This window comes from Phodopus roborovskii, unplaced genomic scaffold (assembly GCF_943737965.1).
Source record: "Phodopus roborovskii unplaced genomic scaffold, PHOROB, whole genome shotgun sequence".
NCBI classification, from domain to species: domain Eukaryota; kingdom Metazoa; phylum Chordata; class Mammalia; order Rodentia; family Cricetidae; genus Phodopus; species Phodopus roborovskii.
This window is the reverse complement of record NW_026126433.1, coordinates 23,598,662-23,624,635: the sequence shown is the minus strand read 5'-3', so window position 1 is coordinate 23,624,635 and position 25,974 is coordinate 23,598,662. Positions and strand designations below refer to the sequence as shown.

At 37.5% G+C, this 25,974-nt stretch overlaps 1 protein-coding gene across 1 annotated transcript in view; it reads left to right on the top strand.

Moving 5' to 3' along the window:
• The window catches only part of Rnf2 (ring finger protein 2), a 28,887-nt gene extending 5,794 nt beyond the window's left edge, over positions 1-23,093 (top strand). Inside the window, exons 2-7 of the mRNA XM_051185961.1 lie at positions 13,924-14,012; positions 16,763-16,923; positions 17,357-17,572; positions 19,465-19,737; positions 20,747-20,918; positions 21,184-23,093. Of these exons, the coding sequence (XP_051041918.1) occupies positions 13,926-14,012; positions 16,763-16,923; positions 17,357-17,572; positions 19,465-19,737; positions 20,747-20,918; positions 21,184-21,285 (1,011 nt within the window). The 5' untranslated portion in view covers positions 13,924-13,925 and the 3' untranslated portion in view covers positions 21,286-23,093. The remainder of the gene's footprint in view (positions 1-13,923; positions 14,013-16,762; positions 16,924-17,356; positions 17,573-19,464; positions 19,738-20,746; positions 20,919-21,183) is intronic.
• Positions 23,094-25,974: the final 2,881 nt, after the last annotated feature.

The window sequence follows — 25,974 nt, the reverse complement described above, 5'->3', positions numbered from 1 at the left end:
TTTTGTCACATAATTATTTAGTATTTTGTGTTTTATTCATTGAAATTATAAAAACTTTGTTTCCTTGTACTGTGTATATAGGTGTTTGGGTAATTTATTGTTTAGTGGATAATGGGAATAAACTGTTGCAGACAAGTTTCCTCCTACCAAGGTCATTCAAAAATAGTTTGGGCAGTTAGTTTTTCTGGATGTTAGAGTTCACTTTAGTTCATTGAAGTAGTTATAGCACCAGCAAATAATAGAAAAGCAACTTTAGATTTCTGTTTGGCTATATTTCAGAACCGGGAGCAATTTTTAATTGCCCTTCCCCAAAGACTTACCTCTTTCTTCTTCCTTCTTTTTTGTTTTTGTCTCCCCCAGCCCCCACAGGGTTTCTCTTTGTGAATATGTATACCATGCGGGTATAAGTACATGAGTGGTGCTTATAGAGGTCCGAAGACATTGGGTATCTTGGAACTGGAGTTATGGTTGGTTGTGAGCTGCTATGTGGGTTCAGGGAACTGAATGTGAGTCTTGCAAGAGGAGTTAAGTAGTGCTCTCCACTGCTGAGCCATTGTTTCAGCCCCCATAAAATTTTCATTATAGTATTGTTGTATATAGTTTTCTCTTTTAAAGTTTTGTTTATGGTTTTGGAGCCCTCCCTGACTGTCCAGGAACTTACTGTGTAGAGCAGGCTGGCCTTGAGTTCACAGAGATCCACCTGCCTCTGCCTCCTGGGTGCTGGCCTTAAAGGTGTACATTACCACACCTGACTTAAAGAACTCTGTCCAGATCACAAAACTTCTGGCAGTGGTAGCATATGCCTTTAATCTCAGCACTCAGGAGGCAGAGGCAGGCAGATTTCTGAGTTCAAGGCTATACAGACTTAAGCTCCAGGACAGTCATGGCAGTTATACAGAGAAAGAAACTCCTTTCTCAAAAAAAAAAAAAAAAAGAAAGAAAGAAAGAAAGAAAAAGATTATAAAACTTCTCTGGGCATTGTAGCATAAATGGCTAACCTGGGCTACCTAGTAAGAGTCTTTGTTAAAAAAAATAATAATAAAATAGAAGGAAAAAAAGATTAAAAGCCTGGCCTGGGCATGTTAGTCATTGGGAGGTCTCTTGCCTAATGTGCATCAGTGTTTTGTCCCTGCGGCAGTACCAAAAACACACCTAATTGATTTATATAGAGCTTTGCATCACAAATGTACATACACTTCATATACATAGGCATATACACTAATAGAGCTTCTGGCATTATTTCCACAGCACTTTAAACCATAACCTGTGGGGCTCAGCGCTTTGGTGGTTACATATCAGTTATCCTACATGTCAGTTATTTATGTTACTATTCATAACAGCAGCAAAATGACAGTTATGAAGTAGTGACAAAATAATTTTATGTTTGGGGTCACCATATACGAGAAATGGTGTTAAAGGTTTCAGCATTAGGAAGGTTTGAAACCTCATTTCATAGAGGTTTAGACCTGTGTATTGATGTTAAAATCACAGTTTTAGTCTATCAGCTGTCAGAATTTTTTCTGCTTTTGTGAGCTTAGACAAACCTCAGATTCTTGGATTTGGTTTTTAAATGTTTTGGTTCTTTTTTAATGATTAAGTACTTGGCTTTTATCTGCCTTTACAACTTGGAGGTGCTTCTGCTGAGTGGACACTTCTTGTTGTTGCTATTTTGAGACAGGGTCACACTCAGTAGTCCATGTTGGTCTGTCTGGAACTTGATGTGTATCCCAGGCTGGCCTCAAACTCAAGAACCTTGTTATTTTTAGTGATTTAAAAAAATTCCTTCTTGCAGCAAACATTTATGTTAATGACATTATTACCATGGTAGTCATGTTGGGTTTAATGGTTAGGACAAAGATTGAATCATGCCTCTGAAATTACGGGAGACAAATAAGTCCTTTATGTTATCGGAGTCCTTATTACACATCCATTTCTTATTAAGTGAAGGCAGTAATAATATTCTTGAAACTCTTAGAATTAAGTGGGATTTCTAATAAAGTGGTAAGCAGTGCAAATATTAACTGTAACAATTGCCTGTAACCCATGCTGGCTTCAGAACCCTGACAGCCTCATGAGTGCAGGGATCACAGGCCATATTTGGTTTACTTAGTAGTAACATTATTCCCTAGATTGAGATTATGGTCTTAAAAATATGACTTTTATCTTTCCAAAAGGTCTATTTTCCCCCTTAGCTTTTTTAATTGAAGTGTTTTTTAGGTTACTTTATTGTTTTTATTATTATTACTGGTTTTTCCAGATAGGGTTGGTTTCTCTATATAGTCTAGGCTGACCTCAAACTCAGAGGTCTACCTCCCCCTGCCTCGGATTAAAGGCATGCACCACCATGTCCAGCTTAGGTTATTCTCTTATTATAGACATAACTTTCTGCAAGCTATTCCATTTCTAGAAACATGGAATAGTGAGTATATTTTTCTGCCTTGTTAAATTTTTATTTGGTGGATTTGGATATCTCCCACCTAAGATTACTGGTGTTGCTACTACCTATTCTGCATAGTTCTGGGGACTAAAGTCAGGGCTTTGTGATACTAGACAAGCACTCTACCAAGTCAGCTATGTTCCTAGCCCCTTAGTGCACAGTCTTCCCAGAAATTATAACTTTGGAATACTCTTTTCAGAAGTTTAGGCTCTTGCTGTGGCATGTAGGGCGCTGAACTAGATCAATAGTTCAGTTTGATTTTGAAGAGAAAAAAAAAATCTTTTTGGTTTTTGGAGACAGGTTGGCCTTGAACTCAGGGATGTGCCTGCCTCTTCCAAGTGCAGGGATTAAAAGCATGTGCCACCACTGCCTGGCCTACATTAAAAAGAAAAATAGTCTTACTAGCAGATGAGAACTGGGAGGTGAAGTACCAGGGTAAGGAATATGACTTGTCTAAAGAATAGAAACATGAAGTAAATTAAACAAGGTTCAAATTAGGCAAAACTTCTCCAAACTGCACAGGAGCAAAACAAAGAATTCAGGTATATAATCTGTAACACTAAGGGCACTTAACAATTGAGGTAAACTTCATGACTAACTCATTGCTTTAAACAGAAATGTAGATAGACCTGGGGAAGTATAGGACTTGTTCAAAAGGGGAAACATGTGGAAAGCCTTGGTTATGACTTAAATGTTCTATGCATACATATTTTATTTAGCCCAGGTTGGCCTTGAACTTCATATGTTGGGTTGCTATGGCTATTCCTGAACTCCTTCTTCTCTTAACTCTCCTGAACTTGGATTACAGGTGTGAGCCACTGTGCTTGACTTCTGGGTATAGATTAATGCATTATTCACTTACTTTGGGCTTCTTTGGAAAGAAAGATGGAAGGTAAAGCTTGTAATAATGGTTTGGGTATTCAAGCTGAAAAAAATTGTTAGCTTAGGAGAAATAGGCAAATTCTGTTCCTTAGCACATTAATGCTTTTGAGGCTACTTAATATAAATTTATAAATAAGGAAACTGGATCTTCAGCTAAAGTGTTTAGCCTTAGTTCACCCTAGAACTGAAGCTTTCCATTAGCATGGAAAGTTTGTCCTTGCTCCTATTTCAGTAACCAATATTCCTGCTATCAGATTGTCTCCACCTTGTGGCAGAAATATTTTACAACGCTGAATACTGCTTTTGAGGCAGAGGCAGGAAAAGAGTGATTATTGAGAGTGAGCCCCCTTTTTGTTCATGCTTATTGTACGTCTTTGGAGAAATGTCTTTTTGTTGTTGTTTTTGTTTTTTCGAGACAGGGTTTCTCTGTATTGCCTTTGGAGCCTGTCCTGAAACTAGCTCTGTAGACCAACTGGCTTCGAACTCACGGTGATCCTCCTGCCTCTGCCTCCCGAGTGCTGGGATTAAAGGCTAGGAGAAATGTCTTTTATTTGCCATTTTTTAAAAAAATAGCTATTCATTTTGTTGCATTTAGTTGGATTTCTTTAATGTATTCTAGACATTAATCCCTTACCAATACTTTCCAGATATTTTCTTAACATTTTGTAGGTTGTCTTTTCATTCTTGTCTATACTTTTGATATCTTATCCCTCTACTCCAGTATTGCAGAATCCAGTGTCAACAGTTTTATTTTGTGTATATAGTAAGATTTGGGTTCAGCTTCATTTGTCTGTATGCAGATACCTAATTTTTCTTAGTATTTGTTGAAAAGAGTCATCTTTACCCTCCCCATTTGAATAATCTTGACTCTAAGGCTATGAGCCATTTCTCCCACCAACACCATTTTGAGTAATGTATGTTTGCATCAAATTTTGGACACAAATTCTTTTTTCCTTTCTCAATGTTATACTGATTATTCTAGGTCTCTTGAGATTCTGTATTGATATTGAAATGGGCTTTTAGTGATTCTTTTTAATGTTTTAGATTTATTTACTTTATATTTACTTATGTGTATGTGTGTGAGCTTACATGCAGGTGACATCTGAGGCCAGAGGGTGTCAAATCCCTTGGAATTGGTGGGGCAAGTGGTTGTGAGCTGCCTTATAGTTCTGTGGACTCAGTCATCTTGCCTGAGCAGCAAGCAGTCTTGATCTTTGTGGTCATTTATTTATTTATTTTTGGGGGTGCTTGCTGTGATCTTGAAAGATTGCATTGACTTAGTTTGAGTAGTATCATTTTTTTTTCTTGAAAATCTTAACTCTTTTAGTCTATAAATACAGGACGTCTTTCTATTTACTCTTTTTTTTTCTTTTAAGTTTTTGAGACAGGGTCTCATTAGGCTGGCCTGGAACCAGGCTGGACTTGGGTTCACTGCCTCTCTGCCTCCTGAGTACTGGATTAAAAGTGTGGGCCACTATGCCTGGTTCTTTTGGGGTCTTGAAATGGGCTTTAAAGGCTGTGTTCTGGCTAACTTGGAGCTTGCTATATAGATGAGCTGGTTTTGAACTTTGCAGTATCTCCTCTCCTGTTGACTATTGTGATTACAGATGTGAGTCACCACACTGGCTGATCTCAAACGCAGATCCATCCGCCTTTCTATACCTCCTGAGTGCTGGCATTAAAGGTGTGCACCAGTATTGCCTAGTTCTTTTTTTTTTTTTTTTTTTTTTTTTTCCCCTGAGTGATTTTCAAAGTATAGATTTTTGTTAATGTCATTTAAATTTATTCTTGAGTAACACAGCATTAAAAATTGGAAAATGAAGAAATCGGTCATTGGGTAATTTTTGTTACTATGTGAACATCAGTGTACCTATGCATTGAAATGTTTCTGATGTTCTTACATTGATATCTTGTAATGTACCTTTGTGTGTGTGTGTGTGTGTGTGTTTCAGTTTTGTGGTAGACTTATTTTTCTAATGTGCTTAAAACTTAACTCAGGGCCTTATATATGCTTGGCAAGGGCACTAGATTATTGTGTGTGTTCGTGCATGTGTACATACATGACTATAACTGGAATTGTCTTACTTCCTTTTTGTGTCATTTATTATTAAGTGTTGAATTTTTTCAGCTGATTTTATTGGTTCAGTTTTTAACAGTTCAGTAGAATCTTCAGTTTTCTTCATATATGATGCCATCTGTGAACAGAATTTCTTTTTACTTTGGGTGCCTTTTATTTTTGTCTGGTTGGTCCTTGCATGTTCAGAGTAGAAATTGTAAAACACCATTTTCTGGTTTACTCTTCAGCATTAGCATTTGCACAGTCACAAGTTTGGGAGCCCTTTCTCATTTCCTATATGAAAAGTATTTTAACCTTCCTTGTTTTTTTTTTTTTAAGTTCTCTAGTTCTTTACCCAATTGTTAATTAGTTATAGCTCTAATACTACCGTTTTGGTCTCCTTGAATGTTAGTGCATGAGTGTTTTAATTAGGATTCTTGCCTTAAACTGTCCTCTACTTTTGCCAGAGGTTGGTTGGTGGGTTTGTTGTGTTTTGTTTTGCCTAAACTGCCAGTCTCACTACATGCTATGGATCTTTCTTACATGTAGACCCTCTTAGAGTGTTCTAGTTTATATTTTCAGCTTTACTACCTGCTACTTTCCCTACTTCTTTTGGCACATTTCCTTTTATTGGCAGTAAGGTTGGCCTCAAACTCATGATTTTCCTGCCTTGGCCTCTCAAGCACTGGGGTGGAAGCAGTGCTCTGTCATGCTGAGCTCTTGATCAGGTTATAGTGACTGCCCTGAGATGTCTGTTGCACCTGCCAAGTGCTGCTTGTGCTTATTGCCCTTTTGGCCCTTCTCTCCCCACTTAGTTACTTAGTTACCCCTTCCTCTAGGGAGCTTTGTCTGATTTTTTTTTTTTTTCTTTTTTCCTCCCTGAATTTGTGTCCTTATGCTATTTATCAAGTCATGTGAAAGCATATATTAGGGCTGTCCTGTTAGTAAGCCAGTATGTAGACACTTGGAGGTTGTCATGTCCTATCACAGTGGAAGCCCCTAGTAAACATTTTTCTCACTGTTTTTTTTTTATTATTATTATAGATCTGATAACACTACGGTTGGGTAAAGGGACCAAAAGAAAATTAGACTGCAACTGAGCTAACTAGTGCTGACCATTGTAGGAAGGACTTTGATAAGTATATCCTGATACTATAGAGAAAGACTGAATTAGAGCCATCAATAAAGTATCTTTGTGTATGGGTTTAGCATTAGCGGAGATGAAATAGTGATGGCAGTATAGTGGGATACTGTAGAAAGATTACTACAGTAGTCTGCATTTTAAGTGAAACTTTCAAAGTCTTTAAAATAATTTTTCCTTGATACAAATAACTTAGTTGTGGAGAGCCTAAAAAGTGTTAGAAGGGCCTACAAGTACTTAGAAAACTTAGGCTGGGTGGTGGAGGTACACACCTTTAATCCTAGTACCTGGGAGGCAGAGGCAAGAGGATCTCTGAGTTTGAGGACTGCTAAGGCTATACATAGAAACCCTGTCTTGGGACAAACAAACAACCTTAATACTGGATAATAATGATTTGGAAAGTCAACCATCTGAATACTTTCTTCTCTGTGTTCCATAATGAGCAAAAGAAATACAATCCAATTAGGAATTAACAGTACTGCTTAAAAAGTACTAGTTAACACAGTAATGGTGTAGGCGAGTGTTCCAGTTGTTAAGCACAATAAACTTTTCAATAGAGAATCGAAGAGCTCATTCTTTGTGTCTTTAGGAGTTTGCAGAGATTGGTGTCTGGCTTTAGGTAGCAGTTTTGATGGTGATATATGGTTATGGTGACAGTCACTGCAGGCAGGGTTGGATTCTTACTTGGAAATTCTTACTCTTCCCTCGTTTACCTAGTTTTGAGTAAATTTCTAAAAACCTAACATCTCTATCGTGTAAGAAAGCTTACTTTAATTAAGGAAGAACTTGTTTGCCCATTTGCATGTTACAAAATAAAATGGAAGAAGTAGGAAAGATTTAGAGATGGGAGAATGGATTTGAAGTGATCTTTATTTTGCTCCATTCAGGAAGAGGATGGACTGTATTCTAACTGTAAAATACAATGAAGAATGTCTTTTTAAAAATAGAGAAGTTCTGTTTATTTTGTAGTGCTTAAGATAGCATATCTGATGAAGGAAAATGTTGTGGAGGAAAATGGGATAATATAGAAGTATTTCCTGTTGTCTGTTTCATAGTTGTGTAGCTCGAGAAAACTAATCTTTACACTGCATAGTTTCAGTGCTATTTGTGGAGGATTGGTTATATCATTGGTGTGTTTTGACAGGTGTGGTGGCTGAAAAAGGGCCTCAAATATATACACATTAGTCTTTGAAAGGTGTGAATATTACTTTACTCAGAAAGAGGGCCTATGCATATGCAATAAAATTAATAATTTTGAAACAGGGAGATTATACTGGATTACCCAGGTGGGCCTGGAATGTTGTTAGAGAGGGGCACTGAGAGATAAGAACAACAGAAGAGAAGGCTGTGTGACCACAAAAGCCAAGATTGAAATGATGTGACCACATACCAAGGACTGTACTTAAAGCAGGCTCTTGCCTGCCTGCCTGCTGATGGGCTTCATGCAACTCAATAACCAATCCTCCACAAATAGCACTGAAACTATGCAGTGTAAGATTAGTTTTCTCCAGCTACACAACTATGAAATAGACCACAGGAAATACTTCTACATTATCCCATTTTCCTCCATAACATGCAGCCCAATATAGATGTAAATGAGGCCAACACAAAACCATAGATTTAAACAGATACAAATTTTAAAACTCAATTTTACAGTTGTCCTGTGTGAGTTTTGTCAATGGCAAAAAGGTAGACATTCTGGTGAGAAAGAATAGTCCTGCTAACACTTTGGTTTGGAGAACTTCTGGCTTCCAGACCTATGAGAAAATAGTTCCATTGTTTGAAAGCTCTAAATGTGAAATAATGTCTTAGGACAGCGCATCCATTCCTCCAAGTATAAATGAAGACTCAGGTTCTTTTTGTTTTAAAGGGGATGTGAGTTATTGCTTACTTACTGAACTATAGTTTTATTTTAGATGCTGTAATTAGATTTCACAATTTATCATTAAAGCACCTGGTAAACATTTGTAGGCATAGAACACATGAGAATTTAGATCCAAATAGGGTACAATTTCTTCTCTTTTAATTTAAAAGTACTTTACTCAGTGTTTCAGGAGCTTCCTTGTGACTGCATGTTCTCACTGCTCTGGTAAGAGCACAGCGCCACCTCTTGCCTGCACGTCAAAGGTGAATCCTTTCACCTTTGTTGTAGAAGTATATGCTTGAGGCTCTTACCTAAGAACTCACCCAGCAAGTGGCAGGGTCTCACTTCTGACTGGTTTATTCGGAACTAACTATAGAATAAAGGCTGTATGGGTTCTCTGTTCTGTTAGCCTAGTGTCTATTCTGTTGGGAAGCAGTGGCCTTGCCTGTATTATCCTAATGTCCCATTTAGATTGCTTCAGTTTAGAGGTTGAATCAACAATCCAAGAAACAATCTAGAAGAATCTTTAACATGAAATATGAGCTAGCTATATTGTCTCCAATGCATTTCTTCTGTTCCTTTTAAGTTTCTATAAACAGCATTTAGTATTAAGCCACATATAGGTGGTTAACATAGAAGAGGGATGAATCTGTCCTGACAGCTTTTGTTTGTTAGAGTAAGTCTTCAATGAACAGCCCTGAGTTAGCCCACCCATTTTTTATTATTTATTTATTTTTGCTTTTTAAGTTATTATGGAGAGAGTCTCACAGAGCCCAGGCAAATCTACAGTTTCCTGTGGAGTTGAAGGATGACCCTTTTCTGGTATTCTTTCCTCCATTTCCTGAGTTCTGGGGGTACTGCTATGGGTCAACGTGGTTGGCCTGTGTAGTATAGTGCTGGGAAATTGAATCCTGGGTTTTAATGAATATTAAGTAAGCATTTTTGTCAGCTGAGGTATATCCTGAGCCCCTAGATGTAACCACTAACTCTTTTTGAAGATTTAGTGTGAAGTCTTGATAAGTTAGAGAGGGGTTAAATAATTTTTTCCTGATCTTTTACACGTCAGATGGCAAAGAAATAATACTTTAAATTGAAATACATAAATGGTATCTTTAGTTTTATGAAGCATACCAAGCACTATATATGAACATCTCATTAAATTTTGCCAATGGCCCTATAGAACATTATCTTCATAGTCCCCCCCTCCAAAAAAAAAAAAAAAAAAAAAAAAGCTGTGGATATGGCTATGGCAGAAAATACTTGCCTAGTATTTGAAAAACCCTAGATTCCATTCTTGCTAGCACTTGGAGGGCATGTGTGCTTCAGACATTGAGAAGTTCATCTGTGACAATCACAACTAGTCAAGTAAGTAAATACCTATGCCTTCTAGCTGTCTCATATTTCCCATTATAATGTCCCTAAAAGAGGTTCATTGGCCTTATTTTGGAGTCTATATGTTTTTCTGTTTGCCAGAATACTTACATAGAAAAATGGTATTAGTGGTTAGGTTCTTCAACTAACTTTGCAAGATTGACCCATAATATAGTTGAATAAACACAAATTTAGCTTTTTACTAAATATGCATTTAATTGGAAATCATGGAGTGAAATACTTAGTTTCTACAGCAATGTTTCTCACCCTTCCTAATGCTGTGACCCTTTAACACAGTTCCTCATGTTGCAGTAACCCCCAACCATAAAATTATTTTTATTTCATAATTTTGCTACTGTTAGGAATCAAATTGTAAATAAATATCTGTGTTTTCTGATGGTCTTAGGTGACCCCTATGAAAGGGTCTTTGACCCACAGGTTGAGAGCTGCTGTTTGTTCTAAGGGAACATGGAATGAAATTTTCTAATATGTTTTTTCAATCTATTGTGTTGTGTTTTGTCTTTCATTCCCCACCCCTAGTTTAGGATGCAAGTCAGGGTCCCATGCATGTTGGGCTAGTGCTTTACCACAGAGATCCCTTCCCCTCTTCTATTTTGAGGCATTATTAATTTCTCATTAATTTTTCAGGCTGCTTTGAACATTCAAAATTTTCTTGCCTCTCAGGCTCCTTTGTAGCTTGGATTATAGGACTATACTCAGCTATTAAATATACAAATCTATTACTGCTCTTAATGCCTGAATTAAAGGATAGTAGGAACCACCTTCTATATAATGATATGATGGACTTTTCATATGTGTATTCACATTACCTAGAAAGTAGATAGGAGACTTGTAGAGGCAGGTTAATTAGTACAGCAATGCTCAGTTCCTTTTTGTCCCCTGTCTTACCATCAATGTAGTGAGAACTGAGAATTTGGTAGACAAGGAACAGGTCCAATTCCTTCCCTAAAAAATGGACAGCCAGCTTTGATCTCTAATATAAACAGATTCTTATTGAAAACAATGGATTCTTAATCTTTAGAATGTAATGAATGTTTCCAGGCAAGAAAATTAGACAAGATTTAGGAATTATAACTACTCAAATGTATAGTCTAGAATTTCATCTCTGGAGAATAGATTTTTTTTTTCTTCTCAGAAATCCATGGCTATGTAAAAAACAAAAACATTTTTGTTTATTAAATCTTAATTTTTCTTTGAGCCTCTTAATCCTTTTCAGTACCTAGTTTCTTCATTTAATAAAACAATACATCGATTCAAAAAAGAACTTCAGGATGTGAAGAACATATAATAGTTAAGGTGTGTGTTCTTTTGGTAGCAGCAGTAATTTCAGTGGCAGTCTCCCACCCACCTTTCTTCAGATTGGTTGTACTGTTACCTAATTCCTTGCTTCTGTTTATTCAGGCAATGCTTTTCAATGAAGTTACACAATGGCTAGTTTCTTTGTCAATGGCTAGTTTTTCAAGTTACCAGTATAATGTACTTTTTTTGCATTCAGCCTACTTTCCAGGAATCTGATTTCCAGTTGTCAACTTAAGGGACTTGAGAAATGTTGCTTTGTGTGTATGTGTGGGGATGATTTTTAGGTGGTTGGGTTTCTTAATTTGCATAAATACTGTCATTTTGTGCAGCAGCATGTGTTTTAAAAGTATATTGTATACATGTGTCACTATTACTCGCTGTATAAAATCAGGCTGGGCCTTGAACTTGGATATCCACCTTTCTCTGTCTTTGAAGTGCTGGGACTAAAGGTGTGTACCTCCACCGCCAGTTTTAAATAGTTTTAAATGTATTTATTCTGTGTTTGCATGTTCATGTGTACACTTCTGCCAATGGGGATGTGTTGTAATCAGAGGACAAGTTGTGGGACTCATCCTTTCTTTTTGCTCTGTGTCCCAGGGATTGAAGTAGGTTGCCAGGGTTAGTGGCTGTCTACTGAGTCATTTCCCTGGACTGAAATTTGCAGCCTTTCTTCCGTATGCTGGGGTTGCAGGTGAAAGCCAAACTGGCTCATGCATACCTTTCTTGCCCACACCTCTTATTTGCTCATTTTCAGAGCTGACTTCATGCTTGCAAATCATTTTGTTCGACCTTTGACTTCTGTCACTCAGCTAGAAAGTGGCCAGTGGTAACAAGTACTGAATGCTGCTGTCTTGAAAATTTCCCTGCCAACTTAATTAGCTTGTCACTGTTAAATTTAGCCTTTAACAAAGCTTAAACATGCCAGGCGGAGGTGGGGCACTTTTGATCCCATCACTTGGGAAGCAGAGGAAGGGGGATCTCTTGAGTTCAAGGCCAGCCTGGTCAACAGAATGTACCAGGACATACCAACTCCCTCTGGTCTACAAAGTGAGTTCCAGAACAGTCAGGGCTACACAGAAAAACCTTGTCTCAAAAAACCAGTAAATAAAGTTTAAACACAGAGATGTTATAGACAACATCCTTGTGAGAATGTAACATGAGTGCTCTCCAACCTGAAACCTAATGAGCTTTACCTTTGGTTTGATGAGTTTCTACCAGGTAAATCTGCTTCGGTTGGGTAAACTTTTCCAGAATTCTCCCCCAAACCTGTTCCAAGGTGTTAAGTAATCCTTTGACCAGGTTTTCTCACTTCAGTGACCTTGTTTCCTTGGTAATCAACTTTCTGTATTAGTTGTGTATCACTGTGGCCTAAATATCTGTGAAAATGAAGAAGGAAGGATTTACTTTGGCTCATGGTTGCAGAAGTGTGTCAGTCTGTCACAAACATGGTGGAATAGAGCCATGCACATCATGGCAGTTATGATCCAGAGACCCTCTTTTCTTTAAGCTTTTGTTCCCATTTTCTTTGTCCTTCTGAGAGCTTCCATAATGCAGCCATTGGTCTTCTCCATAGTGTTTTGTTAAATATAGACTTTCTTTCCTTCCTTTACATCCCTTTCTGTGAGCCCTTTTCTTCTGCTTGCTTGGTCAGATATTTTATTTTTTAGTTCCATGGGTTATATAGCTTTGTGGTTTTAGTTTTTCTCTTTGTTGAACTTTTCATGTTTGTACACTTGTCTCCTGAGCTTGGTGAGCATGGTTATGACCAGTATTTTTAATTTCTGGTACATAAATCATATTATCGTTAAGCAGAGCCATTTGCTGGTGAATTATCTTTCTTTGGGGTGGGGTGTGTTTCCCTGTTTAGTTTCTTGATTTCTGTGCATCAGATTAAGTTGTTGCCTTTTATCGTCTGGCCCTTCTTCAAGAGAAGGTCTGAGGCTTCTCTAGCCTCTGTAGCTTCTCTAATAGGCTAGCCTGCTTTGTCTTGAACAGTTGGAGGGGTATTCCAGTTCCAGGTCCCTCCAGCACTGAAGACAGGCATGGCTAGAGGTGTTTCCTAGCTTTGTTAGACCACTGCTTCCTGCCCTAGAGGGAAGCTAAGGAGCTAAGCTTTTTTTTTTTTTTTTTTTTTTTTTTTACATCCACTGTTTTATGTTGAGACAGAGAAGTGGGAATGTGTGTTTTCATTTGACTTTCACTGAGCCTTCTTGGGTCATGTTAGAATTTTAGAGATAGGTTAGACAGAAGGTGATTCTTGGGGTAGAGCCCAGAAAAGCTGGATTATTGGGGACATGTACAGTGTACTACTTTTCCCTCCTCAGAGAAAAGTTGGAAGCTAGAGGTTTCTCTTCTAATAGTGGTCCTACAAAGAGAACAGGGGTTATGACAAGAAGTTGTCTGGAATTTTCCTAGGTAGCTTCTTGGTTTCCCTCAAAGAGCATCTGTCTAATGTGCTCACCTCAGTATGTTTTCTATTTTAAACTTTCCCAGTGGTGGATTCAGCTAAGACAAACTGATGCTGGGCATATTGAAAGGGCAGAGAGAAAGGGAAGTGGGGAGACATACACAGTTTAGGGGAGTAGTGAATGGTTTTTAGGGGGAAGGGAATGAGCTAATGTAACCCAGACAAGGTTCTTCAAGGATATAGATGTAGTGTTTGCTTTTCATTCTTTTTTCTTCACAGAGATCGCCTGCCTCTGCCTCTCAAATACTGGGACTAAAGGTGTACTGAGCTATTATTGCTCTCTAAACCATAAAGTTTGGACACCATTTTGGGAAATACAGGTACATTAGGACCATAAGACCTTCCTTTCAAATACTAAATCTTTTTGTCTCCTTTTTATTCCTAGCAATGTCTCAGGCTGTGCAGACAAATGGAACTCAACCATTAAGCAAAACATGGGAACTCAGTCTATACGAACTACAACGAACACCTCAGGTAATATAAACTACTGTAAAGTCTGCCCATGGACTGGACAGACAGAGGTGCTAACTAGAGTCTGGAGGAAAATGTACAATTTTAAGGATTGGCAGTACATTTTAGACTGTGGATGTGAGAACAGAGAGATGAATAAAGTCTGTAATTTCATCCAGTGGCACTTACTGTTTAGAAATTAGGTAACTGGTGAAGAACCCGTAAAGGGGACTGAGGAAGAGCATTCAAAAGAAAAGGAAGGAAAGTGAGAGCTTGAGAGAAAGAATTCAACATGTAAAGGAAATGTTAAAAGAACCAGGCTATAGTAAATGCATTTAACATTGCTGATAGACTGAAATAGTAAGATTTGATTCAGCAGAAACACTTGTTTACCTCATAGTCCAGTGGTTCTCAGCTTTCCTAATGCCATGGTCCTTTAATATAGTTCCTCATGGGATAACCCCCCCCACCTTTAAAATTATTTTTTGCTGATTCATAACTGTAAATTTGCTTCTGTTATTATAAATATCTGATATGCAGGATGTGGTCGTAGGTGACCACTGTGAAAGGGTTTTTTTGCCCCTCCCCCAGGATCTCAACCCATATGTTGAGAACCGCTGTCATAGAGCATAGTCCCTTGAGTAGGTTGAAGGTTGAATGTAATCATGATGTATTCTCATTGCTGGCTATGATAACTGAGTATAAGAGGAGAAAAATGACAAAAGATGAAAAGATGATTTTTCCTAGGAATTTGTGCAGAACAGAGAAAGGGAACAGAAACTGGGATTTTCAGAGTAGCAGGTGTCTTTGTCCTCTTCCTCTTGCACAGCTCAGGGGTGCTTTATTCATATTTGATGTGGCCACTATTGAGGGGAGGGAGGGAAGGTGAGGAAGCCTGAGAGAGAGCAAATGAAACAAGCAGGGACATCTTTGAGAAAGAATGACAGGATAATTCCATTTGTTAGAGAGGAAATGGGGCTCTTTGATCTGTTGCAGGTGGTAGAAAGTGTGTAGGGAGAGTAAGATAAAGCACTGTAAAGAAGAGAGAATGGGTTAGATTGACCAATTGCTGAGTAGTGTTTAATACTTGTGCTAGGTTTTTCAGTGTGATTAGTCTGGTCATTCTGATGAGTGTGTCCCTCCCCTCTGACTACGCAGGTTAAGTAAGCTCTGACTAACTGGAGTCTAGAGTGTGTTGGGCATTTTCTAAAGAGGGAGAGAACAGACTTGATTACTACCTAGGATGTCATTGTGCTCTCTGATTGTTTCTTCACATAGAGGAATGTTTATAATTCCTAAATCAAAAGTATAATATTAGAGAGGATTTTGAGCATTCCTAACATAGGTGCCACCTTACCCTGATTATTATACAGGTTTTATCTATGTGTCAAAAATAGGAATATATTTGAAATATAATAGAGAAAAGTATATTTATTTGAAAAATAGAGAAAGTTATTCATAGAGGTTGAAACATAATTCACTGATTTGGTGGTGTTTTATAAATACAAACATTTTACTTGAGACATTTGTGAAGTCATATCTAACTAATTTCTATGTCCATCACTGTGGGGTAATTGAGTCCATCTTGTAAATAAGGGACAGGTATGATAGCCAGTGAACAGGAGTGCTAGAAACCTTCTTTTGCTTCTAGTGCTGTCCTTAGTAGGAGTCAGTAAGTATTGACTTCAGGGTTGTGTAGTCTTGGTTCTCAGTATTAGTCGTGGGGAGAGTGAGTGGCGTTAGGACTCCAGTGACTTGGAATTTGAATAGATTTTGGTAGAGAAACATTTTTAGTGACAGTTTGATAATACATCTTGTATTTCTCACTTGCTACAGCTTAAAGCACCTGTTAGTCTGAGAACTTCACCACATTTTTGTTTTGAGATTGGGTTTCATTATAGAGTTAGTGCTGGTCTTGAACTCATAATTCTCCTGCCTTAGTTACTCAGATTATAGGTGTGTCTCCATATTTGTTTGACCACTGTTTATAAAACATCTGTAGAATTAGACTTTTAGAAGGTCAAAGGTGATCTTTAAATGATATGTTTTAAACTACTAAAACTTAGATGCTTTCATTGAACTTAAATTTTTGAGACAGTATTCCAGGGTGGTCTCAAAGTTACCTAGCTGAGGATGAACTTGAACCTTCTGACCATCCCTGCCTCTGCCTCCTAAATGCTTAATTACAGCTGTGGTCCATTGTTTCATTTCTATTGCTGTTACAAAATACCCTGATCAAAAGCAATTTAGGGGAGGAAAAAGCATTTATAGGTTGCAGTCGTTAGTTGTTGTGGTTGTATTAACTAGATGGTTGACTTATACTAGTTTTCTTATTTGCATGATGTGGAGGTTAGGCCTAACTGAACCCTAAGAATTCTTCCATCTTGAAAATTTTAAAGCATTTTTTTTTTTTTTAAGTTAAATAGCTCATGCTGTGCTTCAAAATGTTTTATAATTTTAGGCTGGGGATGTAGCTCAGTTGATAAAAGTGCTTCCCTAGCATGACGAAGCCCTGGTTTCAATCCCTAACATCACATAAAAAATCAGACACACACACACACTCATTCACATATCCCCTTTGGAATTAAGGGCATTTAAATAATGCAGACGGTAGGGTTCAAGAGCCTGGAGGAATATTTTAAGACAAAATTGGCTGTGAGTTGGCCATGGTGGTGACTTGGGTGATGGTATGTAGATGTTCATTTTTATGAGTTTCAATAATTATGTATGTTTGGATTTATCAATAAAAGATTTAAGTAGTCACTCTTTTACAGGAGGCAATAACAGATGGCTTGGAAATTGTGGTTTCACCTAGAAGTCTACACAGTGAATTAATGTGCCCAATTTGCTTGGATATGTTGAAGAACACCATGACTACAAAGGAGTGTTTACATCGGTTCTGTGCAGATTGCATTATCACAGCCCTTAGAAGTGGGTATGTTGGAATGAGTCATTCCTGGATCTTAGAGTGCAGTACAGCAGTGCTTCTTGGTGTTTGGGAAATACATAGTCTATCAGCATGTGGGAACTGGACCCTTTCCTAAAAAATGTAGAGTCTAGGTTTTAATTAGCAGGGATTGGTGTTTATTTTCTTTCTTTATTTTAAGATAGGATTTTCTTACATTGTACCCAGGCTAGTCTGGAACTTGCCTTATGGTTCAGGCTTGCTTTGGGTTCCTGTGCAGTTTTCTGCTTCAGCCTCCCAAGTGCTGAAGTTACATAGGTGAGCCCTGTTCTCAGCCCTGCCCCCACAAGTATATCAGCTAAGGATTTTGAAATCCTTTTTGTGATAAGATAACCTTAGAAATAGGATGTTTTTGTTTTTTGCCCAATGGTCATGTTTATGTTTTCTTTCTTTTTTTACTTAGCAACAAAGAATGCCCTACCTGTCGGAAAAAATTAGTTTCTAAAAGATCATTGAGGCCAGACCCAAACTTTGATGCACTCATTAGCAAAATCTACCCAAGTCGTGATGAATATGAAGCTCATCAAGAGAGAGTGCTGGCCAGGATCAACAAGCACAACAACCAGCAGGCACTCAGCCACAGCATCGAGGAGGGGCTGAAGATACAGGCCATGAACAGGTACTGGGGAAGGAGGAGGGGTTGGAGATACAGGCCATGAACAGGTCCTGGGGAAGGAGGAGGAAGAGCTGAAGATATAGGTCATGAACAGGGGTACTCAGGAAGAAGGAAGGGCGGGCCATGTCTACACACTTATTAACTACTGACTTCCGTTGTAAGATGAAAATGCAGTGATAAATAGTTGTTCTGTACAGCTATCTTTTCTTAAAGGTAGGATACATACTTCCAGGGTATTGCATTTAAAATACAAGAATCTTGGGCTTGTGAGATCCACTGAACCCACAGTGGAAGGAGAGAAACAACTTCTAAAAGTTGTTTTTTTTACTTATATGTTTGAACCCATGAACACACTGGTAATAAATATGAAATATACTTTCTTGTGCCTCTTCTGTATAGAGTAAATACATTGAGAGGGTTGTCTATATCTCTGGTTTGAGTCCTCTTTAGTGAGCTGTTCATTTCTCGCTACCCTGATAAAATGTCTTTGTGAAAATTATTAGTGACCATTGTGTTAATTATTGCAATTTGATTGTTGATTGAGTTGAAGATTTCATTGTACCATGTAGTTTTCTTACCTGGGTTTCAGGAGAATCTGTTTATTCTTTGTATTAGCCATTTCTTCAAAGTTAATTTATTAAGTTTTCATTTCTCTAATTCTTACAAGTGGAATGTTGCTACCATCATTTTGTGTTCAACTTTCAGTGCAATAGCTTGTCTACAGATGACTTCATCTGATTTAAGGCTTTAATTACCATCCATACATACTTAGAGTAGACTGCTGAATTTTAGGCAGAATTCATTTTTTCTTCAGTAACCAAGAGGTTGTTCTTGGCTTACCTGGAACTTGCTATTTAGACCAGGCTGGTCTTGAACTACAGAGATAAGCCTGCTTATGCCCTCTGAGTATTGGGATTAAAAGTATATCTAGCCATGCCTCATCTCCTAAGATCCAAAAGGCATTTGAGAATTAGCATATTCATTGTGAAGACTTTTATATCATGACTGTGCTTGTTCCTGTTCTATTTCTCTGATTTTTTTTTTTTTAACTAGTTCATTCATTTTTCAGGGATGATTATCATTTTCCAAATAGGAGATGCTAGTAAAAGGCTCATTGGTTGAGTGGCTTCAGGTATCATCCCAGATCAAGTAATTGGAGCCTCCGTATAACTGTGTTTAGGTTCTGAGTGATTTGGAAGTGCAATGGTCAAAAAGCCCTCTGCTGTAAAGGTTAAAAGATGAGTTCTATTCTGTGAACTACAATTATATTTTTGAAAGGAAGATACAGTGCTAAATATTGAATTACTTAGTTTTAGAGCACAGCACAAGACAGAGTTGGACAGATTTAATAGTATTCACCTTAGTCTCATGAAGAGCACAGTTTTCCTTGATTTAAAAAAAAATACTTTTATAGATAATCTTGCAGAGTGCTAGGGTTAAAGGTGTGCACAACTGTGTGCAGCTGCTTTAATCTTTTATATGTGTTCATGGTGAGTTTTCTAAATCTTTGAGAAACGTGGAAAATGATGACAATATTTTTCACTCAATTCACTAGTTAGATTTTTCCCTTTTACTTTTTTTTTTTTTTTTTTTTTTTTTTTTTTTAATTTTAGAATTAAAAATTTCAGGGCTGGAGAGATGGCTCTTCCAAAGGACCTGGGTTCAGTTCCCAGCACCCACATGGCAGCTCACAACTGTCTGTAACTACAGTCCCAGGAAATCCAACACCCTCTTCTGGCCTCTGCAGGCAACACAAATACACATGTAGGCCAAACATTCATACACATAAAATAAAAATAAAGGTTAAAAAATTATAAAGTTCAGTATAAAACTTGGCTTTAGTTTGATGCTTTAAGGACCCTAATGTAAATCTTTTTTCCCCTCTTCTTAATTAGATTACAGCGAGGCAAGAAGCAACAGATTGAAAACGGCAGTGGAGCAGAAGATAATGGTGACAGTTCACACTGTAGTAATGCATCCACACACAGCAATCAGGAAGCGGGACCTAGCAACAAACGGACCAAAACATCTGATGACTCTGGGCTTGAACTTGATAATAACAATGCAACAGTGGCAATTGATCCAGTAATGGATGGTGCTAGTGAAATTGAGTTAGTATTCAGGCCCCATCCAACACTTATGGAAAAGGATGACAGTGCACAAACAAGGCAAGTATATGAATTAGTTTCGGATTACCTAATTTCAGAAATGTTTAATTTGGGGCTAGAGAGGGCTCAGCGGTTGAGAGCACTGACTGTTCTTCCAGAGGACTTGGGTTCAATTCCCAGCACCACATGGCAGCTCACAACTGTCTTTAACTCCAAGATCTGACACTCACATGGACACACATACAGGCAAAACACCAATGCAAATAAAATATAAATAAATAAATTATTTAAAAAAGAAATGTTTAATTGGAAAGTTTGTATTTGAAATAAAATCAGCATTTCCTATCCTAGTTTTAGGGTTGAGATTGAATGTACTGCTATTTAGATTGCTTGTTGGCTTTCCGTCTCTCTCCTCCATTCTCTTTCCTTCCTTCCCTCTCCACTCTCCCTTTTCTTTTTTTCTTTGTATTCTTTTCAAGACAAGAGGCACTCTACAAAGGATCAGCCCTCACAGGTGATAAAGAAAAAGGCAATCCAGAATAGACTCTGAATTTCATACTGGCAGGGATGAGTTACCACACCACTCATGTAGTGTTTGCCAGCAAGTGCAAATAAACATTAAATATTTGTTAAATGAGTAATGGAATAGTGCGTCATACTTTTAAAGTCTCAGGATTGGCCTGTGGGTGGTGATGCACACCTTTAATCCTAACACTTAGGAGGCAGAAGCATGTGGATCTCTGAGTTCCAGAACTACACAGAAACCCTGTCTTGAGAAACCAAAAAAGAAAAAACCAATATCCCAAGATTAGCAGATCTCATTACAGATAGTGGTGAGCCACCGTATGGCCGCTTGCTGGGATTGAACTCAGGATCTCTTGACAAGTAGCCAGTGCTCTTTTAACTGCTGAGCCATCACTCCAGTGCTGTCTTTTCTTTTTATAGAGCATTAAATTTCTCTTAATTTTCAATAATTGGGACATGTGTTTTAAATAGCTTTATAGCTCCATAATTTAGGAGTTTTTGATATACTCTAGAGATTAAATGTTTGGTGCTTTTTTTCTTCTAGATATATAAAGACTTCAGGTAATGCCACTGTTGATCATTTATCCAAGTATCTGGCTGTGAGGTTAGCTTTAGAAGAACTTCGAAGCAAAGGAGAATCAAACCAGATGAACCTGGATACAGCCAGTGAGAAGCAGTACACTATCTACATAGCTACAGCCAGTGGCCAGTTCACTGTGAGTGTTTATGTCAATGGACTACTGAACATGTGAGCTTGCTGTGAGTGGCAAGTAGTGGTGTGGGGTCTGGTCAGAAAGAGTAAGAACCCTGAGACCCTGAAAGAAAAAGTAGCAGATGAATGACTTGGCTTTGTGATATCTTTTGTTCTGTTGTGGGCAAGATTCTATGGCCTTTGTTGTTTGTCTGTGTGTCTGTCAGTTTAGTCTCACTATTATTGAGCACCATGCATTTTCATAATCTCTCCTTTTCTCTTTGTTTTAGGTATTAAATGGCTCTTTTTCTTTGGAATTGGTCAGTGAGAAATACTGGAAAGTGAACAAACCCATGGAACTTTATTATGCACCCACCAAGGAGCACAAATGAGCTTTTCAAAATCAATTCTGAGACTGAACTTTTTATAGCCTATTTCTTTAATATTAAAGATGCACCATCATTACATTCATGGACAGATCTGGGATATGTTCAGTTTTCTTTCTGAGCCAAACTTGTTTACACTATGAGATTTGTTTCCCCTTATTTAAGACTCTAGTAATTCAGCACCCCCTGCTCCCTTAATAGTATAAATAAGTTATATGCCACAGAAAGTGTGGTTCCTTTGGGGAGGACACTTTGACCTAGGAATTTTTTGTAGTTCTCTCCCCCCTCAGTCTTTGATCTTTTGAGACAGGGTCTCATTATATAGCCCTGGTTAGCCTGGGACTTGCTGAGTTGTCCAGGGTGGCCTTGATTATGGAGTGATACTCCTGCCTAAGTATACTGGGATTATAGTAGTGCATTATCACACCTGGTTTTAAGATTCAGTTGGCCATCAGCCATCTTTACCCCTTTCAAAAAGTTTTGTAGCCTAAAGAATGTTAGACAAATGTAGTCTGACTTTTTTCCCATTGGAGTCTTGTATATTTATAGTTTTCTATATAAACTGTAGTATCTTCATGAAGACCGAGGCTCAAATTTACTGTGCTTAAACAATTCTCATAGGATTATTATTATTTTCATGGTATTTTCTTACACAGTATCTCATTTAAAAAGAGGTTCTTTATGAACTTGGTGTCCATTGTCATGCATTGTTTTTGTTGTTCATTTGTTTTCCCTATAAGTTTAGAATTTCTGGTCATGGGAAGAGAATCAAACAGAGTTCTTTGAAAACATGGTTCATTTATAGATTCTTTTGAAGAAGGAAAAGTTTAAATTGGTGATAAAGTGTATTCCTCAGTTGTACATTTAAGATTTTTTTCTTTTGTATTAGTTATATGTTGAGTTCCTTTATTATATGTGTTTGATGCTTTTCCCTGTTAAAATACCAGAAATAGGGAGATATTTTGCACTTTAACCTTGATGAAAAGTACAAGATATGTTCAAAGCATCCCCTAATTCTTATTAATTCAAGAATAACATGACACATAGAGCTAGAAATGGAAAAGAAAAACTGCTTCTGTTTTAAATTTTTTTTTTTTGAGTTGTCATGTGTTTATAAATTTAGTGCTCTGCTAATTACACTCTGTGGAAGCGGGTTAATAGACCATGAACATTGCTTTGATAATAACAAGACAGGTCTGCAGAAGAGTCAGTTGATTGGTAGTCATTCATATATTCTTAGTTTTGTATTGAGACAGTGTTGATAGTTTGGGAGCCACAAGGCTTTCTTCTGACCAGTCAAAAATAATATTGACTTAAGTCTTATTTTTCATTTCTGTCCTGATTCTATGTGTCTCCAAGTTTATATTCTCACAGTATTTACAAAGATACGTTTGCATTGAGAAATTTAACCCAAAGGGGTTTTGATGTGAGGAAGTAGACCTCTAAGTACCATTATAACTAAAGTCTGTCTAGTCATTATAAATATTTATCTGTCAGTTTTGATAGATTGGGGCCAGCTTGATGTTTTAACTTGAGCCAAGTATGAAAACTTAAAGGCTTATTCAATTTTTTACCATTTTATTGAAAATATTTGAAATCTGTTTTTACAATTTTTTTGGTAAATCTGTGCCATAAGATTTGAAAACCACCAAAATTATAAGAACTTTTATATCCAATTCCTTTTTGGGGGTAATGTTAAGTTGTATAGATTATTAATGCATGTTTGCTGAATATAACTCTTGTTTTGTGATGTAATTGCTTAGATTTTGTTGATAACATTAGATTAGTGGTTGTATTAAATAACTAAATTCCCATTGTGGTTGTTAATTGAAATTTTTAAGCAGAAAATTACTTGTGAGTATGAGTTTGTGCTTAGAGAATGTATGTGTTTTTATCTGTCAGTTTATGGGAGTACATAAACTGTATCATTTAGTGAAGTTATTACATGTGTACTCCTTTGCCACACACATAGGTAATTAGAACATTGAGTGGGGTGTGTGTGCGCGCGTGCTCATGCATGCTTGCATGGGGAATGGTGGGTAGATTTGGGAGGGGAACTGTTGATGGCAGGAGAAAAATGTGTTGGCTATCATTACCATCCAAGGTTTCACTAGTTTGGGGAGGATTAGGAACCGAGCCATCTAACTGTTGTTCAGCTGTCCTTGAACTTTGGGGCTCAAATTACTTTCCTGCTTCAGTCTCCTTAGTAATGGGATTATAAATATAGACAACAATGCTCATTTTAACATCTTCTCTCCCCTCAGGAGTGGGGTGGAGTTCAGTGGCAGTATGTACATTAACACTGTTACTTTCATCTTCCCCAAAAAATTGAATACACTAAATAATTTCATAAACTTCTGTGCCCATCCCTTGCTCATTTGTGTTCCGTGGGCTTTTTTTTTTTCTTTTAAGAATTTGACTTTTATGTACATCACAGAAATAATAATTTATAGTGTCTTCATAGTCCTTCAAATTATGAGGTTATATCAATTTGAAATTTTGGTGATCACATATGTGTACACATTTTCAATATTCATTTATTTTGAACTTTGAGATTCACTTGTCTATATGTCATATGCCAGTGCCACACAAGTTTGGTTAATATTTAAAAATTAATTTTGATTTTTATAAGCTTTATTATAAACTTTCAAATAAAAACTCCAAAATTAAGCAGACCTAACACTTATACAACTCTGAATAATTTTGTATAGTTAGACTCCAGAATGGAAGTTGTGATGCTTTACATTAAATTTTACACTTATAGCAGTGGATATAAATTTTATGTGCTTATTCACCATCAGAACCAAAGAATATTCTTTAATAACTTGTCTCATATTCTGCCTTTCCCCATCCCTTTATAGTTTTTTGTTCTGTATCATTTCATAATGCAGTATAATCATTTGAACCTTAGGAGGTGGATATTTTTTCCTTGAGTATTTCTCTAGGTAGCTGTCCTGGAAATCTTTGTAGATCATGCTAGCCTTGAATTCACAAAGATCTGCCTGCCTCTGTCTCTAGAGTGTTGGGGATTAAAGGTGTGCACCACCAATCTGTCAGCCTTGTTTTCACACCTTTCATATACTAATCAAAGAGTAGTTTACATTTGTAACTATAAAGTCAGCCTTTTTGGATAGAGATGTAGCTTATCTAGCAGAATGCTTACCCACATAATGTAAAACTTGTGTGACACTAGGAGTGGCGATGCATGCCTGTGATTCCAACACTTAGGGTGGCAGAGAAAGGAGGATCACAGAAGCAGCCATCCTCAGCTACATCAGACCCTGTCTTTAGAAAATAAAGGCCTTCAACAATTCAGTTGTAAGGTAAAAAGAACAATGTGAAACTGTCAAAAATCAGCAGGCAGTTTTTAGAAAATTAGTTTTGTGTATGTGTGAATGTATGTTTTTGTCTGTTGCCCTCTTCCATGTCTGGTGTCTGCAGAGGCTAGAAGAGGGCATTGGATCCCCTAGAAGGAGTTAAAGACAGTTGTGAGCTGCAGTGTTATCAAACTTAGGTCCTCCAGATTGCTGAGTCATCTCTCCAGCCTATTCTTTCTTTTTTAAAAAATAGCAATCTTAACTGGTACCTCACTGTAGTTTTGTTTTTCATTTCCCTGATGAGTTATGTTGAACATGTTTCATGTATTTACTTAGTATGTTTTACAGAGAAATATATGTTCAAATCCTGTTCTCGTGTATGAGTGTGCATCTGAGAGTATTCTGTGCACAGGTGTGTGTGCACCTGTGTGTGTATGTGTTGGGTTTGAACCTTGGCCCTCTTCACAGTGGAACATTTTCACAAAGCTACACATCCTCAGCCCTTCTGTTTCTTATTTTTTAGGTTAGAATATTCTCAAATCTTGGAGATCAAATGACTGGTCTGCCTGCCAAGGACCTGGCCTTACAGGGAACTTTCTCTTTTGCCAACATATTCTGTTTTTATTTATATTTACTTAGTGCGTGCATCTGTCCATCATTGTTTGGTTTCTGTTAAAAACAAACAAACTTGACTAAAAAACAGCTTAGGGAACAAAAGAATGTATTTATTGGTCAGGTAGAAGCTGAATCAGAGACCAAGGAGGAACCCTGCTTACTGGCATGCTCAGTTTGCCTTATTCAAATAGTTTTATGTGTAAGGATTTTTGCCTCCACCTGTATGTGCCTCTGGTGCTGAGAGTTTAGAAGGTGGTGTCCCTTTGGACTGGATTTAAATTATAAGCAACCGTGAGGATTCTGGAAAATAGGGCCCTGTAGCGAGAACAAGCACCTTTCTAGCCTCTGGTTTACCTTCAGAATTGACATCACCTACAGTTGGCTAGGCCTCCTACATAAATCACTCGAGAAAAAAACTCCACTAATACCGCCCATGGGCCACTTTGGAATCAGTTCCTTGGTTGAGGTTCCCTCTCTGCAGTTGACTCCAGTTTGTGTCATGTTACAAAAGGTAATGTGGCAGGAATTTCTTGTTTGACTTTCTGTTGGTGATCACCAGCTCTCAATGACAGGAGACTTACAATTATGAAAGCTTGGCTTTTAGCTTAGGCTTGTTCCCATTATTATCTCTTGTAACTTAACCGATTTCTATTCTACTTTTTTCCACATGGCATTTTACCTTTCCGCCATAATATATGTCCAACTTTCTTGGTGTCTCATACATGCTCCAGATTCTTCTCCATTCGTCTCTTCTCCAGGAAGT